The 24,672-nt window shown below is 38.4% G+C and overlaps 1 protein-coding gene across 1 annotated transcript in view; it reads right to left on the bottom strand.

Annotated features, from left to right (window-relative positions):
• The window catches only part of Suclg2 (succinate-CoA ligase, GDP-forming, beta subunit), a 260,864-nt gene that overhangs the window by 108,246 nt on the left and 127,946 nt on the right, over positions 1–24,672 (bottom strand). Inside the window, exons 5-7 of the mRNA XM_005383819.2 lie at positions 14,342–14,494; positions 12,753–12,842; positions 5,882–5,978 (exon numbers count right to left, since the gene is read on the bottom strand). Coding sequence (XP_005383876.1) covers positions 5,882–5,978; positions 12,753–12,842; positions 14,342–14,494 — 340 coding nt within the window. The remainder of the gene's footprint in view (positions 1–5,881; positions 5,979–12,752; positions 12,843–14,341; positions 14,495–24,672) is intronic.

Raw genomic sequence — 24,672 nt, 5'->3', positions numbered from 1 at the left:
TATATATAGGGTAAAAATTGAATTTAATCACAGGACACCTCGCTGTTTGCAGAAAACTGCTCAATGAGGGAAAAATTCACACAACTAGTCACAGAAATGTGTTTAGAGTATAATATGAGAAAAAAACCTTTGTTTTTTTCTATTACACACAGCTCAGGAAAGCTTTCCTGCCTTTCTGCTGCAGTCTACAATGCTGCATTGCCTAAACAGCTTTCCTTGAACTTGACCACTTAATATGGATTCTGGCATCAAAACACTTGGGCATGAATTACAACTCTGGCACTTCCTAGCCAGCTAGCCTGGGCATATAATTGCTCTTAAACCCAACGACCTTGTCTACAAATTGGGGGTCAGAGTATTGTGTATGGAATGACATTGGTGAAAGGACAGATTGTCTGCAAAGCACTTGGCCTCATGAAGAAGCAGCACTCACTGGTTATTACTTTTATCATCACCATGCTCCTACCCACGTGTTCTTGTTTCATACTTGGAGCTGCCCTGTATTACAGGTCAGTCTGTAGAACTCTCTTCCTATCACTGAAAATTGCCTACGGTTTCTCTCATTCCTTTAATAATGCTAGACTTTTGTTTAGACTAAATATTAAAGAATGTCTACAGGAGTTTTCATAAATACAGATTTACTTACAGCATTTGGTAAAGCCATTTTCCAAACACATAAGAATTGTCTCAAGAGAAAAATTTTAATGGCTGGCATTTTCAGAAAAATAATTGATGGAAAAGGAAATTTTTTGTCTAAAGAATGAGGTAAAACACATCATACATCACACTTTCCCATAAGGCCAGAGTGGCTAAAGATTGGTACAAAACAAACCACACAGGAGAATCTGAGCCAAGGATGAAAAGTATATCCATCCAGCCAGCTCATCGCCTCTTCCTTTGAAATGCAACCACATTCAGGACTGACATATCAGCTGTGCTATCTGCCCAAGACAACAGCAAGGGTGAGTAGTTTCAACAGACTGCAAGGGCAAGACTCACAAAATAGTTATTAACTGGCCCTTTACTTAAAAATTTTTCCCACCCCTGCCAAGTCCCAACTGCGGCCACAGTTTTTATCCTGTTTAACCAACGGAAAGATAAAATAGTCATAGGTAATATATGTTTTTATAGGGAAGGAGATGATTAGAAAAAGTTCATTCCCAAAAACATGTAACAAACAAAATAAAAGCTACACAAAAGAGTAGGAAATCTTTGCATACTGACTTATATTTCTCCTCTGTAATACCCTTTCAATGCACTTCAGAACTGACGTGTTAAAAATGGATTGATGTGTATGCCAACAGCAGAATAATAAAATAAACTTGCTTGCTCAAACTTCAGCTTTCTCATTTAATAAAACAGCTATACTAAAATATGTATTTTTGGAGGTGCTCAGCTTGGTTTAGACATTAAGATTTTCAATGTCATATTAATGAAACCCCAATTTTACAGAAAATTCATCTTCAACAAAGGCTATTCTGTGTATAAAGTGGGAGAAAAAAAATATCTATTAATATTTATAAAACAATTTTCACCATCAAAAGCACATTGTTACATGCTTGATAGATTATACAAATGAACTTTCCTTCTGAACAAATATCAAAGAAAGCTATGGTACTTATATTCATAGGGTGTTTTTTTGTTTTGTTTAGTGGTGTGAGATTCTGTGAGCTGCTAATTCAACCACTTCGATGCAGAACATGCCTGGCAGTTAGAGGCCTCTGACCCAAGAGTTTTAACAGAAGAATGTGCCACAGAGTTAAACAAAAGAAAAATCCATTTCCGAGGGGAGACTTACAAATAAAAGAAGCATAAAAACAGCAGGAAATAAGACTGTCATAATTAGTTTGAAAAATAATCTGTCTTCAAGCAATGTGCTGCGTTTGATTTGTGACAAATAACCATAATGTGCTATTGAAACACGCCTTGCTCAGATGGCCTTAAATGCTGAAACTTTAAAATCAGTCCCACTTTCCATTAAATATTGATGTTCCAAAAGTTGTATACTTTTTTAAAAAAGTTTTCTGGAGTTGCTAGGAAAAGAGAAAATAGATGTGAGGCAGGCAGAAGATGGGGGGAGGGAGAGATCTGAAAATGTTCTTCAAAATAGTCTTCAGTATAAAGAGAGAAACAGAGAAACACCCACCACCAACATGGGCACTTACGAACACGAAGTAACGGTGGTTATTTAGAGAATTCAATCTGAGAAAGAAAGGAGTCTGATGTGCCAGTTAGCTCTGGATCACTCAGACTCAATTCTCAAGGAATCATGGCTACACAGTCACAGCTGCAAACTGGGTCTCTTTTCTTTAGCTCAATGAATGGATCGGAGCTCCAGCGATAAAGACGCCTTAAGGCAGGAATTCTTAATCCCTGGACTACAGACCCTTTGTATAAACTCACTCTTCGCTGCCAAGGATCACGTTGTGCGCTCTCCGGCCTCTACTCACTGGGTGCCAATAGCACGAACCACAAGTAACAATTAAAAATGTCCTCAGGTTGCCTAGTTCCCCTGGCAGACAATGCTTCTCCTCTAGGAACTTCTTGCTTTAAAGATACCCCAAAAAGGAGTCTGTGCAGGCAGGTAGGATCACAGTAGGAAGAAATGAAATACATATGTAAAAATCCCACGGCAGCTTGCAGAATGAATGAGTGAGTACATGAATGAATGAATAGGTAGGCAGACAGACAAAATCTACAGTGCTAAAACACTGTGTCTCACTTGGCCACAAGTTTAATGAGTTAATTTGGCGTTGTGATTGGACAGGCAAGGAAAACACAGCTAACCCCCTTGATTGTTCCCCTCCCGGTTTATCTTTCTTTCTGTAAAAGTTGGGTTACCCTGCTAGTCACGTTCGGCCCGGGGCTCTTTATTCCCGTGGGAGACAGTTCTCTCCTATACCGTGTGGTCCCTGCTCAGGAATGGCGCAGGCATGGACACGGGACTCGGGCGTGGCAGATAAAAACAGTGCAAAGGGGTTTCCGTGCTTGCAGGGGGGAAGGGTCCGAACTAGGACCCATCTGTGCTAACTCTCCAGGGGCTGGTTGAGGGAGGGTAATCAGTCGCAGGCAGGGCCAGGAGACCACAGACTCCCCGCTGTCCTCAGGCCCAGCCCATACTCAGGCTTCTCCGTCTTATAAGTAAAACAAGTGCCCTGCCCCACCTCCTGGAACTTCACAACAAAAATTAAGCCAAGGGTAGCAGGTTTCTGTCACCCTAATCCTAGCTGTGAGTTACTGCGTCACAGCGAGTAATGTCAAATCACTTCATAGACTGTAGTTCTTTCTCCCTGCCAAATATTCCCCAAGGGTGACTCGGCAGTTTAGATATTATCAAGGCCACCGCTTTTCATTCAAGCTGTTCCGGAAATATATGGCCAAAATGCTGGATTTTTTAAAAAAAAATGTTCCTCACTGAAACAGAAGACTGAAGAAACTCCAAGGAGCGGGTGCAAGGAGCAGCCGTTAAGTAAAAAAGTTTGGTGGGACGCAGAGCTCCTTATAGTTCTCAATCATAAGCATAATTATTAGGGTTTCGATATGGAAGTTTTAATAAAAATGGTTTGCTACCGGTGATCTAAAGGGAAATAATTTAAATGTCCAGATTATAAATATAAAGATTATCAATATTTCTAAGATATAAAAGACTTTTACTAGCTCCTAAATAAGGAATCGCTTTAGGGGTCTGTGACAATGCTGAAGATCAATTTGTACATTTGGACATTAATCACCATTTCCTCACCGGGTTTAATTTGACTACTGCTCATTAGAGTTATAAACCAACACACTCATTTAATTGTGATTATAATTCAATAGCTGAACTTTTATGGTACAATGAACAAATTAATAGCTAGAGATAATTTTGCTCTTAAAAATATCATGTTAGACTTCTGTTTTAATGAACTGTATATATAGAACGTGCTTTGTGATGATTCCTTCAAAAACATCAAGAATTATCCTCTCCCTTTGTAATTAAAAAGCAAACTTCAGGATGCATGAGATTTTTAAGCACCTTCCCAGGAAAGGGTCCTTCACCCTGTTCTCTGCTGCTAGACGACAGCTTGTGACTGATTACTTCCCAAAGGGTTGAATAAACATAATACTGCAGCCTGATTTTTAACCCACTTTACTGCTGATTTTCCTTTTATTTTAAAATATGAAACAGCCAGGCTGTACATGCATACTGGCTTGAAAAGCAACGTATGACCTTTAAGAACTCTTATATTGAACTTGTCATTCATTTCTTGATTTAATTATCAGCCACTAAATGCAACATAAACTTTGACTGGTATTTCCAAACTGGAAGCCTCCTGGGTCACTCTGAAGAGAGAAAATTAACAGTTTAAAAGGGAAAAAGAAAAGGCAAGTTGCTTTAGGTCAGTGTCACACATCTGAACCAAATGGACTCAGAGAGACATGGGCTCAAATCTAGTTCCGGTGTCTAGCTGCCTGTGGAGGAGTCTCACTAAAAGTTCAATCCTCTGTGAAATGGGGACAATGACTCCTAACTTTAGTCAAGAATCCTGGCATCAGTTCAAAAAACATTTTCTATTTCTTTCTTTCTTCTCTATGTAAAATACTGAAAATTTTACAGCCACATCATTTTAAAAAATATTTAATATAGGCAGTTTGCACATGAATAACCTAGCACAGATTTTAATCTGATCATCATGTGTAAACCACAAAACATTAAATTATTTTCACCTAGGCAGATGCTGTGTCAATGAGCTACATCCCTGGCCCACAGGTATTGTTTTTGCTACTTTGCTTAGAAACAATAAAAGAAAAAAATCTGAGCTCTAGTCAGGCTAAGAGCATAGGTCACGACCAGAACATGATAAATTCAGAACTTGTACTCAGGCCTCTCTGGGTTCCAAAGACACAGTATTTTAGTTTTTCTGAGTGCAACTGCAGAATCTCTGCTAAGGATAAACACCGTACATTCACGCTGGCCCACAACTTGGTATGTCTGCTCACAAAGATTCACCCCATTTACCAATTCAATGGCAAATTCCAGTTTCCTGACTGCTCACAACATGATAGACACGGACAGAGTGCATTTAAAAAGAAAACATTCACAGAACATACATCCTGGTATCTCTCTACTACCCACTTCTTATTCGCTCCCTACAACTGCCCACCCCCCAAACACTCTTAAGCATTAAATTAGTAAGAACTTACTGAAGACAATCTGTGAGATAAGGCATAATGGTTGTTGGTGCTGAGATAAAAAACAGTTACTTATATTCAGTAAGTACTTAACAGATAGGAGAAAACTTCCCCACAAAAATGCCTCCTCCTCTTATCTGAAGCAGAAGCTGCTAAGCAAAGGAGGGGAGAATATTCAATCTTAAGGGCTTCAGCAAGATGATGTATGCCAAATATAGTACAGAAGATGGCACCAGACACAGATTTTAGGCAAATTAAAAAGCTTCAAAAAGTTCTGGTTCCATAAAATCAGGTGTATTCAATATATGCAAGTGCGGTCCCCACCCAAAACTTTTTATTATGTGCAGCAACAATAGACCTGCAATGATGATTCTGTGCATGTAGCTCTGTGTATATGTGTGTGCGTGTGTGTGTACACTGCAGGTGGAGGGGGGTGGATGTCTCAACATAAAACAAGAACTAGCTTCAACTACTTTCCTCTGAGGCCTGGCATTTGGCTGCAAACAAACCCAAGTGCTAAAATGTTCAACCACCATCATGGGAGCATTTGAAACTAAGACAGAAATGAAATTACTGACAGAAATCAATGCAAAGCTGCTACTGTAGTCTTTTGCACAACTTAATTTATAGTTTGCATAAATAACTATATATTCATTCACCCATCCCCCGCTCCTTCTCCCTCTTTCCCTCCCTCCTCCCCATTACATTTTACCTTGGCCTTCTGGAGTCTCACCAAAGGGATTCACTTCCACCTGAGTAGCATCAATTTTCAGGAAGAGATTATACAGCTTCTTAATTTGATCTGCAGCCTAAATGTGATCAAGCGAAACAGAATTACATCAAAGCAGTAAAAGAAAATTTATTTTGCTCGATTAATGAAACCTTAAAAACAGCAAATTATGTCTTTATTTTCAGTTACGTTTTCTGAAGGGAAAAACAGAAAGGCATAATTATTTTAATTTCCACTGCTATTCATTAGAAGGAATTGCTCAACTTTCCTCCAGATACCAGAAGAGACCATTATCAAGAAAACCAAATATTTTCAGTACAGCCTAAAAATGTTATTAATCATTTTGTAAATTATCAAGGCCCTATTAGCCAAGTTAGACTGCAATACCAGCTACAATCACTAATACAAACAAGCTCCATTTAAGCAAAAGGTAAACATGATTTTGAGAGTTTATAATGACTACATTTTCCTTATTATGCGGGAATAGAACACTTACTACATTCCATCAATCCAAACCCATAATCTGCAAGGCAAAACAATTACAGAGTGTCTAATGGAAACTGTTACAAGACAGAAAGATGGAAGTCTTAAACAGCAGAGTTCCAGAATGGTGCTTTACACTGAAAGCAGTTTTGTCCCAAAAGCATAAATCGCAAGGGTAAGACTATCCAAGGTTCCCCTGACGTGGTGAGACTCCATTTTTTTCAGCCTGCCTAAAATTCACTCATTCTTTTCAACCAACGTTTATTCACTGTGACTCAAAGCAGGGCAATATTGTGTGGGGGAGCTTGGGATGACAAAGGTGAATGACTCAGGGTACTCCCCGTGAAGTTTACACTTGTGAACAGGACAAGCCTGTGTGCCATTATGGTCGAACGGTGGGTATCAGCCTCACTCTCTGTTCAATCTGTTTCCCAGCTATACTTTTCCCACTGCCACCTTTTGTTCACTGTGCCAGCCCTGTCCTCCGGATCCTCAGGTCCACTGAGGCCCGGCCGCACTGTGCTCTGTACGCAGGAGTCTGACTTACGAGCTGAGTTCCCATGGCTGCTGCACCAGCTGGCTGCCAGCTCAGTTCAGCCAAGTGGAAGCAGAGACGAGAGACAGAAGCACGGCAGAAGGGAAAAGCCCGAGTATTTCTACTCTACTTTTCCTCTGGGGCAGCCTTGTCCAGCTAGAGCTCAGCTAGAGGCCCCCCAGGGCTCTGGCTTCAGTTTCCCAAGGCTCAGACACACAGCTGACTCTCTTTTCAGAGCACATGGAGAGTACCATTCCTTGTTGTTTAGCTCTACGCCTCCCAGTGCCTGGAAGCCCTGCAGCTCTTGCAGGACCTATGCAACACATTCCCTAAGAGAAATCCCAAATGGGGTCGACACCGGAAGCAGTTCCAGACTTGACAAAAGAACTTCTATAGATTTCCTTCACATTGCCTTAATGTATTTCATGTCTATTTGTAAACATCCTTAAATCCTAATTTGAAACCAAATATATGAATAAATACTCCAAATGAACACGTCTAAGTATGGAATATTAAATATTTTTATGGCTAGATAACACAGGGTGTAAAACTCTCTAAGTACACACGGTTTTCCTGTGAATGTACCTTCCCTCCCAGTCCGCCCCTTCGGACCCCACAGCAGCCGCATTACCAATATGTGCTTCATCTGAGAGGTATTCTACATATGTGCAAGTATGTATATTTTACCTTAAATAAACTTAATTCTATACCTTGCTTTTTACATAATAAATTTTAGATACCCTTCACTAGCAATGTAAATACATTGGTGTCTGCATCAATTTTATCATATGATTGTGCCATAATTTTAACTGTCACTTAAATAATGGTCACTTGGATTCTTTCTGATAGTTTGACAGTATTTAAAACGTGGCCTTATCTCTAATGGTGTATCATACATGTGACTGAATATTTGTAGGACAAATTATCCAGAGTAAAGAAAAAAAAGGGTTCAAGCATTTTTAAGTGTCAAAAGAGCCTATTAAATTACTCTTGGTGGAAGCGGCCCGTAATTCCTCTCCCACAAACCAGAGGCAGACAGTCTTTTTCCGCTTAGACCCATCAGCCTTCTGGACACTAGAGAGTGTAGCTGGTGAAAAAAAGTATCTCATACAGAGTTTGAATTCGAAAGTCCTAAAAGACATTTGTACTGCCTTTTCTATGAACTTTGTCCATTGTCTTATTGAGATTTCGGTCTTTTTCTTATTAAATTAAAGGAAGTATTTTTATGTGAAAGAAGTTTGCTGTTTATCTCATGTAAACTGCAAATATGTTTCCCCTTTAACATTCACCTTTCGGCCATGCTTTTGTAACTTCTGCCACATGGAAATTTGGTAAAAATCATGTCACTCTTTTCTTTCTGGCTTTGTGTCTTTTGCTTTTGTGTTAAACTTTCAAAAGGCCAATCTCATTCTGAAAGGTTTTTTTTTTTCTCTTTTTTAAAAGTCTCCAATCATTTTTAAAAATCCAAACAGGAATTGCAATAAAATACAAAGCCAGTCAAAAACTCATGATTGAATTCTTTTGCTTTGTTTTGGTTTTTTGAGGTGGGATCTTGTTATGTTGCCCAGGTTGGTTTTGAACTCCTGGTCTCAAGCCATGCTCCCCCCACAGCCCATTGAGTGGCTGAGACTATAGGTGAGCAGCACCACAGCTGCCATTCTAGGTATCACCGTGCCCTGTAATGTAGTTGTGGCAGGAGACACAGCCTGTCTGCCCTGACACTATGGCACTGCTACAGCTCCAGCACAATGTCAGCACTTAATAAACACTTCATGAATTGGTAATTAGCGTTATTAAAATAATAAGGGGAAACTACGTAACAGAATTAACTCTGGGGACATAAATATATATTATCCCAGCCACTTTAAAAGCACCTTTTAGAAAAACTGGTAAAATGCACAGAACATAAATGTCACCATCTCAAAGCCCCCTAAACGCCCATACAGTGTACGACTTGTCAGAGACGTTCACACTGTGGTGCAAGTTCTCTTCAGAACTCCCTCCTGTCCCCACACCGAAGCACTACACCTGTGGTGGAATGTTATGGTTTGAATGATTCAGCCCCTCAGATACTCACGGCACTCAGGAAAGTAATCTGACTGGTTAAAGTCATCAGAATGACACCCATGATCAAATACTAGTACCTTTCTAAGAGCAAGAGAGACCAGAACACACAGTTGCTCCCCATCTCTTGCCATTTCAACTCTGCCAGCAAGAAGGTCATCACCAGATGAGGCCTTAGACCCTAGACCAGAGCCATGAGCTGGTATAATCCTCTTTTCTTTATAAAGCTACCAAACTCCAGGTACTTCATTACAGTAACCCAAATGGACTGGTGCACCCACTAGAAATACTCCCCATCCCTTCTCTGGTCCTGACAATGCCCTGCTACTTTCTGTCCCTATGATTTAGACTCTCCTAGGCACCTCATATATGTGAAATCGTACTGTATTTGCATTTTGGTGACCGGATTATTTCAATTATCTTAATGCCCTCAAGGTTCTGTCTTTCTGAATCACGTGTCAGAACCTTCCTTTTCAAGTACATTAAGGTCACTGTAATTACACATTAGCATAGCATTTGGGGGAGGATGTTGGGTATTTTAATCTTTACTGTTGTGCAAAGATAAAGAAGTACAAACGTTTTGCAAGCAGGACTGAGGCATGATTAGCTCTGTATTGTAAAATCTACAAAGCTTCTCCCTTATAAAATGCCTTATTCCAGAAATTATAGCACAAATGGTTGTAAGGACTCAGCATGCAAAATGTGTCTGTCTGAGGAAATGTAATAATAAGGAATGGCAGGGCACGGGACAGGTTGAGATTAGCGCCTCTGTTTTCTAAGTGTGTTTAAATGCTAAAAAATAAACACAGGTGAAAGAAAACATTCTGCTGGTCAACTAGCAGTCCATTATTTACTCCTACAATCTCCTTTCTCAGTTTGGAAGCTCTATATACAGACAGAAATGCCTTTCCTTTTGCTATAAGTTCATGTTATTTTCAGATTGTTAGGGAATTTAAAACTTGAATTCTCTAAAATCAAATATATATATGAACCTTGACGAATTAAAAAGTAACTTCAAAAGAATCCCCCAATTTTTATTTTATTACTATCAGTTTTGCTGTTTGGTCAGCAGAAAATCCAGATAATAATGCATTACTAATAAAATCAGCATTTAAAATAAAAAATTGTTTAACAAGTTAAAATATTTCAAATAACTTTTATTACATTTCAAAAAGTATTAGCATTCAAATAGGGCTCTCAGCCTAGCTAGATATACAAACTACTCCTGAGATGTTAAGTATCTTGCACAAACTTGGCCATCAAGTCTTTTCATTGGCCTCAATGCTGGAGACACATACTGACCATCCATCGCATCTGCATTTTGAGAAATAGTACACGGTAGTCCCATCTTATCCTTGGGTTCACTGTCCATGGCTTCAGTATTAGAGGTCAACCCTAGGCTGAAAATACAGTCTAGAATACCAGGATATTTTAAAAGGCAGAGAAACCACATTCACATAACTCTTATTACACTACGTTGTTATAATTTATCTGTGGTATTACTACTTACTATATGTAATCTATAAATCAAACCTTATAGTAAGAATGTACATATCTAAGTATAGTATACATTGGGCTTAGTACTTTCCTCAGTTCCAGACATACACCCGGGTCTCGGTGTGCAACTTGCTTGGATAAGGGGACTCTGCTCTGGATGGTAATTAAGAGATACTTGAAAGACAGATCAATGTTTAGTCATGTTAAACTTTCCTATGGGTTTAGATTTTTTCAAAAACTCCTGCCAAATGAATTTTAGTCTGGAGCAAATACTTGGTAGTTTTTATGTAAGCTGAAATATCACCTTAGTTTTTATGAATATTAATAAATCACTGTTCAGAGACAAGAGGCATGAGTCTCAGGAAATATCTCAAGATAATCATTTGATGTTGTTCATTCATGAGTGAGATGTCTCCAAATGCCCAAAGCAATGCTAGCTGGAAATTAAATAACTTTCCAAGTCACACTGAATCTAAGGGACTTCTAAGATACCATTTCTTTATGAAAGGATCAGTGATTAATAATTTAATGTTTTCCTTTCTCAGATGCCTTCCCTGCTTCTGCACTCTGGCTCCCTGGCACATCTAGGTAATACCCATGGCTTGGGCAAGAGATTTCCAGATCTACAACTCCAGCCCCAGCACACGGCCTTCCTTGGGCTTCAATGCCATTCAGCCTTTCTGTTCTACAAATGCACCTGAGTGTCCTGCAAACAAATTCCAACGTGCCCACAGCTGAGCTCTCTCCATCTCCCACGTTTCCCTCATCACGTCTCTCTCCCCCTCCCCCTGTGCTCTCTACTGTCTAGGCCGCCTGCACTGGTCTCTGAGCCCCTGGAGGAAAGCCATAGTTCTCATCGTTTCTTTTCTCCAGGGTGCAGCAGAGTAAGCAGCTGAGCTAATAAAAACTTAGAGCCTTTCAAGGTATTAGCAATGAAAGAGAGAGAGACAGAGAGAGAGAGAGAGAGACAGAGAGAGAGAGATGAATTAATTTCCTTTCTTTTCTTTGATAAATTAAGTTAAAAATATAATGACACTATAGCTATTTAATAGCTCCTTTCATCTCTTGGTAATTCATTTAAAACTAAAGTGTTTCAGGCACTAGGAAAATACGATTATACCATGTAAGATCTACAAATAACTCAATTTCCACTTCTAATATGTAGGCAGTGGGGGTGTCTCATGATGTACGTAGCATTACTATTGCCTTCTCTAGAATTCCTGTTGTGCTCACCTCCTGAGGTTTCAAATAATGGGGTCAGCAGATTTTACCCACCCCAGATTTATTCTTCTGCCAGGTAAACCACCTACTGATAACTTCCTAGGAAATTCTTCAAAGAGAACAGCCTAGATGTCTTGTTTCCCTTATTTCCACACATGACAAATGTCTCCTGGGCAACTAATAGTGCCAAGCACTATGTGGGCTGCTGGCAAAACAGCAATGAACGAGATGGACAAAGTCCTTGCTGTGATGAAGATTAGGATCTAGTGAAGGTGAATACAAATAGATAAGAGAAATGCAGAAATGCAAAGTGATATAGAGGAGGTAGACAGGACTACACTCTGGTGCTGGTAGAAAACACAGCAGTTAGGACACAGTGACTGTATGGGAAGTGGCTGTCAGTGACCACCTTCCCTAAAGAAGAAGTCCTTAAATGTCAGATGAAGCCTGTGTGTGGTTAGTAACACCATTCTGAGATGGTAAAGCTGACCATTATAGGAGGTATCTAGGAACTTCTCTTTCAGCAGATGACTTCCTCCTCCCCGGCTACTCTCTCCCCTCCCCTCCCCTCTCTTTTCCTTCAAACACTCTACTTCTGTACTACCTCCTCAGCCCAATAACTGATCTTTACACAGTACTGTAATAAGCACTTTCACACATCATTATACTCAATCCCCATGACAAACCCCCTCAGTTAATGGTAATCATCCCCATCCTCCCAAAGCTAAAATTCAAGCTGGGATGGAGTAAATCACATAGGTGCGAGGTGGAAGCATCAACAACGCTACAGAAAAAATTAAAAAGATCACCCACCTATGCATCATAAAGTATAGGTACCAACATGCAACACATACATGTACACACACACACACATTATAAACATTCTCTCTTCAAACACCAGGAAACACTTTTCTTCATCATAAGCAATTAGGGAAAAAAACTGTAAAACAACAGGCCTGTTTCCTGGTAATCACAATATCAGAAGTGATTAAGCAAGTTCCCAAATATTTTCTGAAAGAAGTCAGACATGCTGTCCTGCAATGGCTTATGTACCTGATTTTTCAAAGGCCCAAGGAAGCCCAGATTTTCTGCCATCCGCTGAGCTTGGCTGTCCTTTATCCCTTCAAAAATGTCAATTGGCTCCTGGTAAAACAAATCAAACGAACAAAATTCATACAGTCAAGTGAGAAGATTTACAACCTCAAAAAGAAATGCTTAGTATTTATTTGCAAATGAGTAATTAAACTGTGGCACCTTTCCAGAGATCTCTGAACAGGGCTACTGCAGCTGCCTATAGGGTATGTTTTAATTAGCAGACCATCGATGAAACAGCCCTTCCAAAAACTATATAATTCTTCAAGGTGGCATGCTGACAAGACGATCTGATGCCAGTTTTCACTTTTAATTACTATACAGATGGCACTGATGAATATTTAGTCAGTTAATTTTTATGACATCTTTTGGAAGTCTTCCAAAGAAGGTTTTTCTGCCTGATATTGCTGTTAAGTTTAGAGTTGTCATACATAGGTTAAACATTATCCTATGATTTAAACACTCTACTGATGATATTATTAATAATACCTTAGCTCTACGAAGTACCATTCTCAAAACACTGAATGCTACTCACATACATTATACATTATATATATTGTACATTATATACTTACATTCTTTTAGCAAATAGAACTGTTTCAGATAATGGCATTCTGAAAACAGCTAGGAGTTACTGATAACCATATGTGCAGTCTCAAACTTCCAATGTAGTAACATTGGTATAACATTGATGACAATATTTTAAAAATTGTATAATCACCATTGTATAAGTACATTATCTAGACAAAGAGATTCAGGAAAATAAATTCCCCCTTTGCAAAAGCAAACAAAATCACTTTCTAAAAGAAATAATAAATGTTTCTGTTGGAAATTATAATTTTGGTATTTTAGAACACAGATTAGAAACTGAAATTATAGTCCTACTACAAATTTTACATTTTTTCTTGTATAGTTAAGGTAGGATAAGAAGGATTTTATATACATCACTTCATTTAATCCTCACATTTCTGAAGGATATAAATTACACCATTTTCATTTTTCCAATTTAAAAAAATGAGGCTTAGAGTCACCAAGAAACTTCCAAACTAGTCAGATCTGACTGCATACCTCTTTGACTAGAACTAGTCTTATAAATGGGCCAAGACCTCAAGATTAAAACAAATAGACAGAAGCTGGATCTTGAAAAGATTTTATTTTACTCAGGACAGTCTCTAGTTCAAATTCTACCTCTTCAGAGAGAATTCTTCAACCATACATCAACTTAAATGGGCAGAGTCAACCCAGAGGGAATGGAAATATCACAAGGCCTTTCCACTGGTTAACACTTGGGGCAGCCTAGATTAAAAGGAACAAGAGAGGCAGGAAAAGAGAAGGAAAGAAGGGGAAAGAGCAAAGAAAAAGCCCTTGAATATTAACACTTTGATTTTATCCAACTTTCTATTGGGTATCCTGCAAGAAAAAGGACCAACATCTGCTTTAAATCTCAGAAACAGATGTACTGCTCGCAGGCTTAGACTCCACATTAAGACTTTAACAGCTTCTACAGTAACAGTACCTTAAAAACAGCACAGCCAGATACTTAAGCATACCTTAAAAATAAGTTCTGGATTTGAAGCGGCCACCTCTTCAATGTCAACTCCACCCTGGGGGCTGCCCACCAGCACAGGGCCATTGTAGGCTCGGTCCATCAGAATCGCTAAGTAGGTTTCTCTGGAAATGTCCAGGGCTTCAGCAATCATCACCTAGCACATTAGTGGGAAAGTCAAATTAATTCAGCATCAAGCAAATTTCCACTTGGAAATCTATACAAACTCACTACACAAATCAAACGACTTCATTTTTAGCAAGTTAAACTAGTGAGTTACCTCCCAGAGACTTAAGGCTTCTCCTCCCATGGTGCACAATGCCCATTTTCACCTCCTAAATTGATCCTGTTAACTTATTCAAATGACAAGAATTTGGTTTGCCGCAAGGAACGTTTCCGCTTTAATCTTTTTTTTTTCTCCTTCCCTGAGAAACTCTGTTGCTTAAGAAAAACTCCAGGGAAGCAGCTGTTATTTTAATTTGACATATTAACATTACATATATATCACTACACTGACTTTTCTCAGATTTCATTGGAAAATCAAATTTGACTGCTAAGGCAGGGTGCTTTTACAGTGCATCTGCTGTTTTGCATGTTTGTATACTTCCATCTCTGGGATCACTGTATTTTATTTCAGTTTATACTCTCTTTTAGTTTACAAATGTAATACTTGCTTGTTCAAAAGTACATAAGCCAGGAGTGAGAGCAGCCAACTGATGCACGCCCCCCACACCCACTATGCTATCCAGGAAAAGGTGTGCAGCGCATCTTCCTGGCTTCCTTTGCAGAAGGCAACCACTGGCCAGGACCTTGGTTGGGCAAAAGGCAGCTGGGGTAGAAGGATTCATTAACCCCTCACTGTCTCAGCCAGGTTCCCCTCGCTCTCAAGAACTTGAGCAAATGTCGCCCCTTTTCTCGCTGTCTGCAAGCACTACAGGCATAGAATCATCCTGCACACAGAAGCGTGTTGTACACACTAGGAAGCTGCTTTTCTTAAAATCTTAACCCCGCATTGGGCATTTTTGTAAGTTCTCCTTTTCCCTTATGACTATTCAGTACATATATGTCAATATTTAATCATCTTTCTACTAATTGCTACTATGTGAATTTTCATCGTTTAAATATTCTACTGTAGTCTTTTTCTGGCATATATCTTTGCTCACTTTGCATTTCCCTGTAAAGTAAGAGCAAAAGTTTACTTCTTAGTAAAGGCTCATCTTAAGTTTACTTAAAGTAAAAGGAAAGTTTACTTCTGAATATTTAAGATTTTGGCAAGTACTATCAACTTGCCCTTGAACGAGGGGCTGTCTGAATTTATATGCCCAATAAGAACAGTGAAAGACATCTTACTTGATTCTGAAAAGAAAATAAGCACATTCTTAAGTGATCAGTAAGACATGAAAATAAAAGAAACATTTCCAAGCTTAGCATGGTGATGCACACCTGTAATCACAGCACTCATGAGCCTGAGGCAGGAGGATCGCTGCAAGTTCAAGGCCAGTCTGGACTACACAGAGTTCAAGGCCATCCTCAAAGACATAGTGAGACCCTGTCTCAACAAAACAAAACAAAACCAAAAAAATCCCCCCCAAATTTCTATTGTTTTGCCTAAAAGTAGTTTAATAAAAGGTTTCATTTGAAAAGTTACAAATTACACAACCTTAGGTTTCAGCTACTTAGATGCCTCAAAATAGTATGTTTGGTCACATCAAATGGGCTAAATAAATACACATCAAAAGAAATTTGAAAGTAATGAGTATACAATTCCTCCTTTTCAATCTTTTGTTGAATTCATCACCAGTTAAAAATAAAATATATGGGCTAGGAGTGTAGGTCAGCAGTAGAACATGTGCTTAACATGTAGTAGGCCCTAGATCAATTCCCGGCACCAAAAATAAGTAATAAAAAAGGCTCATCTTAAAATGGAATTGCTTCCTGGCACATGTTGCTAGGATCATCACAGAACTCTCCTGATTTCAAGGTGGTTGTCATTTCAAAAGTGAAAGTGAAACCATCTGTCCCTACAGAAGTCTCTCAGCTTTTAGGTAGCTTGATACATAGTCAGCTCTCAATCTCTGAGGAATGGCAAAGCACCAAAAGCAAAAATAGGCACTCTGCTGTTTTCTTATCAAATGTGATAACAACATACAGTTAAAAGAAATATCATGAAACATGCCTTTGTAAGCATCAGCAGTAATGCATACATTTGGAGAAACTGAGACAATCATTTCTCCTAAAGATTTCCTTAGCAGGACAGAGATATATTTTAAGGACTATGGCAAGCAAAATATACAAAATCAAGAATGTGGTTTTTTTGTACTTTATCTACACTGTCATAACTACTATTTACATTCTACTACAGCTCACCTACTGAATGAAATTTCATGACTCTCAGTAATTAAGAAAATGTCATCAGGAAAATGATTAGTAGATATAATTCAAGAAATTTTATAGGGAGACCAGAGTTTTCATGCTATTAAGCTATCCCCAGGATTGCAAATGTCAAGAGTATCTTAGGAACTGTCACAGAGAGATTTACTGGCCTCCACAAACTCCGGTTCCAGGAGAAGGGCAAGGAGGTACATTTCTAAAGAGCTTAACCTGTGAGCTGCACAAAGAAGATTATCAACACATCCTTTTTGTGGAGCCCTTCAATAGTACAAGTTTTTAATCTTTCTTTTTTTCATAAATGTTACTATTTTGTAAAAAAAAAAAAAAAAAAGAAACCCACAAAATTTCATAATAAAACAATAAGATAATAACAAATCATTATCTTCAAAATAGTTATTCAGTACAAGACCTCATCAAAAAATGACTCTTACAAACAGGAAACAAATTCATAATAGCACAAAGTATTTCTTTTCAGTGAACTAAGAGAAACTAGTAGTATAAACGAAACAAATTAGCATATATATTGAAGTATTTTTGGAAACAACACCATATGTAACTTGGGGAATTATCTCCCTACTTTCTCTTTGTCTATCTTCTATTTTGTTCTTTAATTGTATTAACATGCTGGTATTTTGAGTTTCTTATACAAGAGAAGCCATGCGATATTTAATCTTGTTTGTCTTATTTTACAACATTAGGTTCTCAAGTTGTATAATTTACCTATAAACACTTCAGATTTATCTTTATGGCACAGTAGTACTCTAGGATATATAAATGTCACATTTCCACATGCATTCATCTGTTGATGGTCATACGTACTGTTCCTAAGACCCAGCTATTCTAAGTTGTGCCGCTATAAATATGGACATGAGTGAATCCTTCTACTACGCTGATTTTAACACTTTGGGGAAAATACATAGAAGGAGGGAATACCTGGGCCTAATGGAATTCTAATGTTAGTTTTTTGAGGTCTCTCCACACTGATTTTGTTGCCTATTTTTTGAGTGGGTCTTTTATGTTGGGGAGTCTAATTCTTTCAGTTCTTTATATATACTACATGTTAGTCTGCCGTCTGAGAAATACCTGACAAAAATGTTTCCCCATTCTATAGGTTATCTCTTTACTCTGTTGATTGCTTCCTTTGTTGTGTAGAAGCTTTTTACTTTCATACGATCCCATTTGCTGATTACTGGGATTACTCCTTGTGCCACTGGGGCTCTTTTCAAAATTTCCTTGCCTATGCCTACGTATTCAAGAGTGAACCTATTTTATCATTCCAGTAGATTGTTTCTGTTTGAACATTTAGCTGTTTGATCCATTTTGATTTTGGTTTAGTTAGATGGAAAAATATCTGGATCTAGACTCAGTCTTCTGCGCGTGGATATTCTATTTTCTCAGCACCATTTATTAAAGAGGCTCTTTCATCTGGTGTATTTTTTGCCCCTTTGTCAAAGATCAAATAGCTCTATGTACCTGGGGTTGTTTCTGCTTCTTCTATCCTTTTCCATTATTCATCATGTCTGTTTTTGTGTCAGTACATGCTGTTTTAATCACTGTAGTTTTACAGTATAACTGCAGGTCTAAGATTGTGATACCACTTATTTTGCTTTGGTTACCTAGATTTCTTTTGCTATTCTGGGTTTCTTGTTTCTTATGAATTTTAGGATCATTTTCTTTAGATTTGTGAGAAATGTCACTGGTATTTTAATTGGGACTGCATTATATCTGCATATCAGTTTTGTAAATATAGCCCTTTTGATTACATTGGTTCTGCTATCCAGGAACAATGAATCCACAAGGTGATGGACTTTTTTTAGTTGGTACGCGTTTGCTTTGTTTTTTTTTATTGTTGTTTTCTTTTGCTTTGTTTTACCCCTTTAATTTCACTGCCTGTTATTGAACTGTTCAAGAACTTTAAGTCTTCTTGGTTCAGTTTTGGTAATTTCTATGTACCTCTTGATTTCTTCTGAGTTTTATAATTGTTTGGCATATATGTTTGTGAAGCAGTTGCTAATAATTTTCTGGATTTTGGCAGATTCCATTGTGATTTCATCTTTTTTTCCTTTGTAATTATATTGATTTGTATCTTTTCATTCATCTTTGGCGAGGATAGGATTGGCTAAATGCTTCTCTATTCTGCTTATTCTCACAAAGAATCAACTCTTTGATTCACTGATTCTTTGTACTGTTGTTTTACTCTTCATTTCACTGATTTCTGCTCTGATTTTTAAAAATTCCTTCAGTACATAAGCTCTGGGTTTGAATTGTTCTTGTCTTTCTAGGATCTTGAAATGTATCATTATGTTATTTATTTCAGAGTGTTTTGTTTTTCTGATGTGGGCATTCACACATCATTCTGTGTGAATACAGCTATAAACTTCTTTTGCAGCACTGCTTTCATGTGTCCTATAAGTTCTGTTATGCTGTACTGGCATTATCGTTTATTTCTAAGAATTGTTGCATTTTCCTTAATTTGCCCTGTAGTCCATTGATTATTCAAATTTCTGTGGTTTCTTTTGCTATTAATTTGTAGTTTCATTGCACTGGAGTCTGATAATACACATAGTAAAATTTTAAATCTTTAGTACTTACCTAGACATGTGTTATTAGCTAGTATGCTATTTTGCTGAAAATATGTGTATTCTTTTGTTGCTGGGTAGAAAACTCTCTATATATGTTAAGTCTATTTGTTCAGTGGTTTGGTTTAATGCTTATATTTATTTATTTTTAGTTCTATGTATCTGTGATAGTGGGGTATTGAGGTCTCCCATTATAATTACATCAATATTTATCTGACCTTTTATGTATACTAGTGTTTGTTTCCTGAAGGTGGATACACTATTACTTAGTGCATATCTACTTATAATTGTTATTTCTTCCTGTTGAATATTTCCATTAATGTAACATCTTTTGCCCCTTTTGATCAGCTTTGGCATGAAGTCCACTTTGTATGAAAATATGATACCTACTCTTGCTTGTTTTCAGGTTCCCATCACATGGAATATTATTTTCTGTCCTTTGATTTTTAGTCTATGAATTTCTTTTTTGGTGAAATGTTAATTATATACAGCATACTTTTGGATTTTGCTTTTTGATGCATTCTGCTAGTCTATTCTTTTGATTGGTGAACTGAATCTATTTACATTGATAATTATAATTGATTAGTATTGACTTATTCCTGTCATCATCTTATTTTCTTACTGCTGTTTTACTTACTTTTCCCTCTACTTAATTGTGAGCATGACTGATACATTCATTTTACTGGACCCTTTGGCATTGTTAGCTTCACTGGATATCCTTCTAGGGTATCTTTGAGAATTTTTGGAGCGCTGGTTTGGTGGTCATGAACGTCTTTAGGTTCTCTTCATCATGGAAATATCTCATTTTTCATCAATTTTGAAAGATAACTTTGCAAGATATAACAGTCTGGGCTGGAATTTGTTTTCTTTTAGAGCTTGAAACACTTCAAGCTCTTCTTGCCTTTAAGGTTTATTTTGGTAAGTCTGTTATAATTCTGATCGTTTTTCCTTTATAGCTGATTTTTCTCTAGTAGGCCTTAAGATCCAGCTTTTTTTTTTTTTTTTAATGGATTTCTAGTATTTTAATTATTATGTGGCATGGAGTTTTTAATTTTATTGTCATGGCTATTAGTGGTTCTAAATGCCTCAGTTATCTATATGATACACTCATTTTCCATGTCTGGAAAGTTTTCTGCTATTCTGTAAGCAGTTTTTTTTATGCCCTTTATGCCCTCTTCTGATTTTTCATTACTTCCAATTACTCTTACATTATTTTTCTTTGAGTCATTTAGCAGTTCTCAGATCCATTTTTTATATTCCCTTATTGTTTTTAAGGTAACTCTCATTAATTCATCATTGACCACAGCCCTGTCCTCTACATCTGACACTCCTTTTTCACATTGGTCATTTCTACCGCCCACATATTTTCATTGCATTTTTAGTCTCTTTGATTTCTGTTTGGAACTTTTGTATGGACTCTAATTCTTTCCATGCTGGGCACTCATGTTAGGCATCTCTTTCTTCTGCTCCATTAGATTTTTATTAGCGTGTTCTCTAGACTGCTCATCATTTGCTTCTTTAGGGCCATTATCTGACTAGTTATATCTCCTTTAAATTTGCTGGTCACCTTACTGAACTGTTTTACCTCCACTGATAACCGTTCAGACATTCTGCTGTGTGGCTGATGCATTCCTTCCCCTGAATGCCCCCTTGAACTGGTTCTGGGGGAATTTACAGTTAATAGAAGCTTTCTGTTGCCTTTTCATATTTCTGTTTTTTTGTTTGCTTGTTTTTTGTGCCAGTGTTTGCAGCTTTGTCCCAGTGCCTGGTTTTTGATAGCTTGCCACAGTATTGTTTATGATCTCCAGGTGGTCCAGATACTGGCATACACAGCAAGCAAAGTGACAGCCATAACAAAAGTAAGTTTCTGCGTTACAAGTGCTCAAGATGCACACATTCACAGGTGTACTGTATTTGATTCACTTTGTTGGATTAAGAATGAATCTGACTTGTGAACAATTCTCCTAGAAGGGAACTTGTCCATAAGTTGGTGACTTACTGAATGTCACCTTGGCTATAGTTGTAAAGCCAACAACAACGAAGGTATCAAATATCACCTGGAAACAGACAAACCCTAAGAACTGCTCTTAACCAGAGCGAAAGGTCTGTAATTTTTGTGACGACAGTAAGGCTACCCTGGTACTGATCTTAGTAATTCAGACTACTAATTTCTGCTACATGCAGAAAGAAGTGCAAGAGCTCAAGGATACTACTGGATTAGAAGCCATCTCCTCATATCCGTTCCCTCTGAAGATTATATCCACTACACACGGCCTCCCACCACAGGATACAGGTGCTATGATCTACCCGGCCCAGTTCCGACCTCCATGCAGCTCTCAGGAGGCTCCCATTCAGCTCTCACCCTCTCCAACCTGTCTCCCAACACTTCCATCACTTTGTCTCATCTTCAGTCAGGCCATCTTTCGGCTATCACCTCTGCCACTCTGTGCCACAGGAGGGGCGCAGTGCTGGTGCAGGCAGTGGGTGAAGAACCCTTCCTCACCCACAGGGCCCCGGAGGCATCAGTGTTGGTGCCGAGTCTCTCTTCTCACCTGCTGGGACTGTGAGGTTCAGGTCCCTGGGGTGGGGGCAAGGCGGGTCCTCATCCTCCACCTCGGCTTCCACGAGGCTCTGGTGTCTGAGGTGGGGGCAGGTGGGGCCTTTCTCCTTCCCGTGGGGGCGCGTGACTCTCTGGAGTCTGCAGGGAAGGGCCTCTCTCCTTAGCCTCAGGGCCAGCAAGGTCCAGTGTCTGCCACAGGGGTGACTCTATTTGACCACCGAACCTATTTATTTTTTTAACAATATCCTTCTAATCAAACTATTGTCTACTGACAAATGCCTGTGTGCAAACTATCTGTAAAGCCACTATGAAGGGATATGACTAAAAGAATACTACACATTTGTTAAACTTTACTGCAGAGCAGCAACCAGTGTTGTGACTCACGTGCCACACGACCAACAGCGCTGCCTCCACCCCCTCGACCAAGCCCGAGCAACGTGCAACACACTGCACAGTCAGAGAACAAGTATCTGCGGTGTCTGAGTGCATGCGTATGTTTAGCAATGCTTAGCATCTCAAGCAAACACAAAATTTAAGTTTCTGTAATTTTAGGACCTGAGTTTGAATAGATGGCGCAGACATACATTTTCCCTTAACATCTTAGTGTTAGTACTAATACAAACATAACCTTGGACAACTTATGATAGACAGATAAATAGATAAATAGATAAACTTAAAATGACTCTGAAAGTTATAAAGTAGAAGAAAGACTAGCTAGGAAGCTTGAAACCCAAGATAGGACATGGTGGGGGTGTCCCCAGGTCCCCTTTTGTCTCATCAATCTCAGATTTGCTGCCGGAGGAGCTGGCAAACTAGAAATGCCAACAAGAAGAGGTAAGGAAATCTCTAGGTCTACAAAGCTTCACTAGAAAAAGGTAGCAAGCATTTAGAAAGGAATTAATAACAACTTCAAGGAGCTTGCTGGAAATGACATTGAGACTCCAGTGCCACTTAAAACTGCTACTGAAAAAAATAATAATAATAGGTGCAAATCTAACAAAATCTATGCCATCTGTATACAGTACACTGAAAACTACTCACTACTGATGAAAGGAATCAAAGCTGCACTGAGAGAAGAGACACCCGGTATTAGCGGACTGCGAGACTTAACATAGCAAAGACATCAATTCTCTTCAAACTGATATAAAGGCTTAACACAAAAATTCTTAGCAAGATTTTTTATAGAAAAAGACAAGATTATTTTAAACTGTATATGGAAAAGCATAAGAACCAAAATAGGTTAAAATGCTTTAAAAAAGAAGAATAAAGTAAGAAAATCAGTATCCATGATCTCACAACTTATGTAGCTATAGAAATTAAGGCTGTGCAATGGTGGAAAGATAAACAAATAGACCAGGGCAGGGGAGGTAGCTCAGTGGCACAAGTGCCTGCCTGCAGGTGCAAGGACCTGAGTTCGATTTCTGGTACCAAAAAAAAAAAACAAAAAAACAAAACAAAAAAAAAAAATCAATAAAAGGGAACAGAGAATACTAAAACAGGACCAAACAAATATATCTAGTGGATTTTTGACAAAGGTGCCAGTGCACTTTAGTAGGAAAGATACACCTTTACAGAAAGTGTTTCAGGAATAAGCAAACATCCACAGGAGGGGAAAAAAAGCCTCAACCTAAGGTGATCATCTTATTCAAAAGCTAACTGGAATTTGAGTACCAACTTAAATATACAACAAAAATAAAACAATTGGAAAAAATATGAGCAAATCTTGTTACGTAGGGCTAGATAAAGAGTTCTCAGCCCTCATACCAGGAGCCCAACAACCCATAAAAGAAACTCTGATATTCTGCACTTCATCAAAATTAAGATATATTTCCTTCACCAAAACCGAAACAAAACAAAACATCAAGGATAGGAATCTGTGAGTTGTAGTAGGAGAAAAGATGGGGCTGGGAATTTAGCTCAGCGGCAAAGCGCCTGCCTGGCAAGCGCAAGGTCATGAGTTCGGTTCCCGGTACCGGAGAAAAACCAAAAAAAAAAAAAAAAAAAAAAAAGATTTGAGAAGCACACTTCAAACAACTGACCAGCACCTACGATAAATCTCAGAACTCAACAGCAATAAAATAAATAATCTAATTGGAAAATGAACAAAAGACACTGTCTTTGACTATCTGTGCTGCTTGCCAGAGACTGTATAAAGAAGAAAAACTCAGTGCAGTGGTGTATACTTATAATCTGAGATAATTAGAAGGCAGAGGTTCAAGGATCATATGTACCCATCAGTTTGAGGTCATCATGGGTAACAAAGTGAGACTCTACTTCCAAATAAGTAACAAAATAACAATAAATTATTAGTTCTCCAGTTTTGGAGTCTAGGAAGTCATTATCAAGGCGCTGTCACTCTGTGGCTAGTGAGGGCCCTTCTGCTGCCTCCTCACATGTAGGAAGGCAGAGAGGCATAAAAGGTCTAAGCTTGTTCCCTCCAGCCTTTTAGAAGGCACACTAACCCCTTCATGACAGCAGAGCCCGCATGGAGTCTCAGAAGAGCCCATCTCTAAAGCCATAACAATGGGAGTCAAGTTTCAGCATAACTTTTGGCAGAGACGTTCAGACCACAACAGGTACAAAAACAATTCACCGAAAAGAATACAGAGATGGCAAGTAAGCAAAAGATGTTAAACATCTTCAGCTGCGAGGGAAATGCAAATTAAAATCAGAATGAAATACCACTCCACCCCTATCTGAATGGCTAGAATAAAAGAAAAGAAAATACCACCACCAAATGCTGGCTAGGATGCTTATTCATATACTGTAGTGTTGATGTAAAATGGTACAGTCCTGTGAGGACAT

This window comes from Chinchilla lanigera, unplaced genomic scaffold, assembly GCF_000276665.1.
Source record: "Chinchilla lanigera isolate Chin_1 unplaced genomic scaffold, ChiLan1.0 scaffold00020, whole genome shotgun sequence".
In the NCBI taxonomy this organism is placed as follows: domain Eukaryota; kingdom Metazoa; phylum Chordata; class Mammalia; order Rodentia; family Chinchillidae; genus Chinchilla; species Chinchilla lanigera.
The sequence above is the reverse complement of the archived record's forward strand: the minus strand, read 5'-3'. Positions and strand labels throughout refer to the sequence as shown.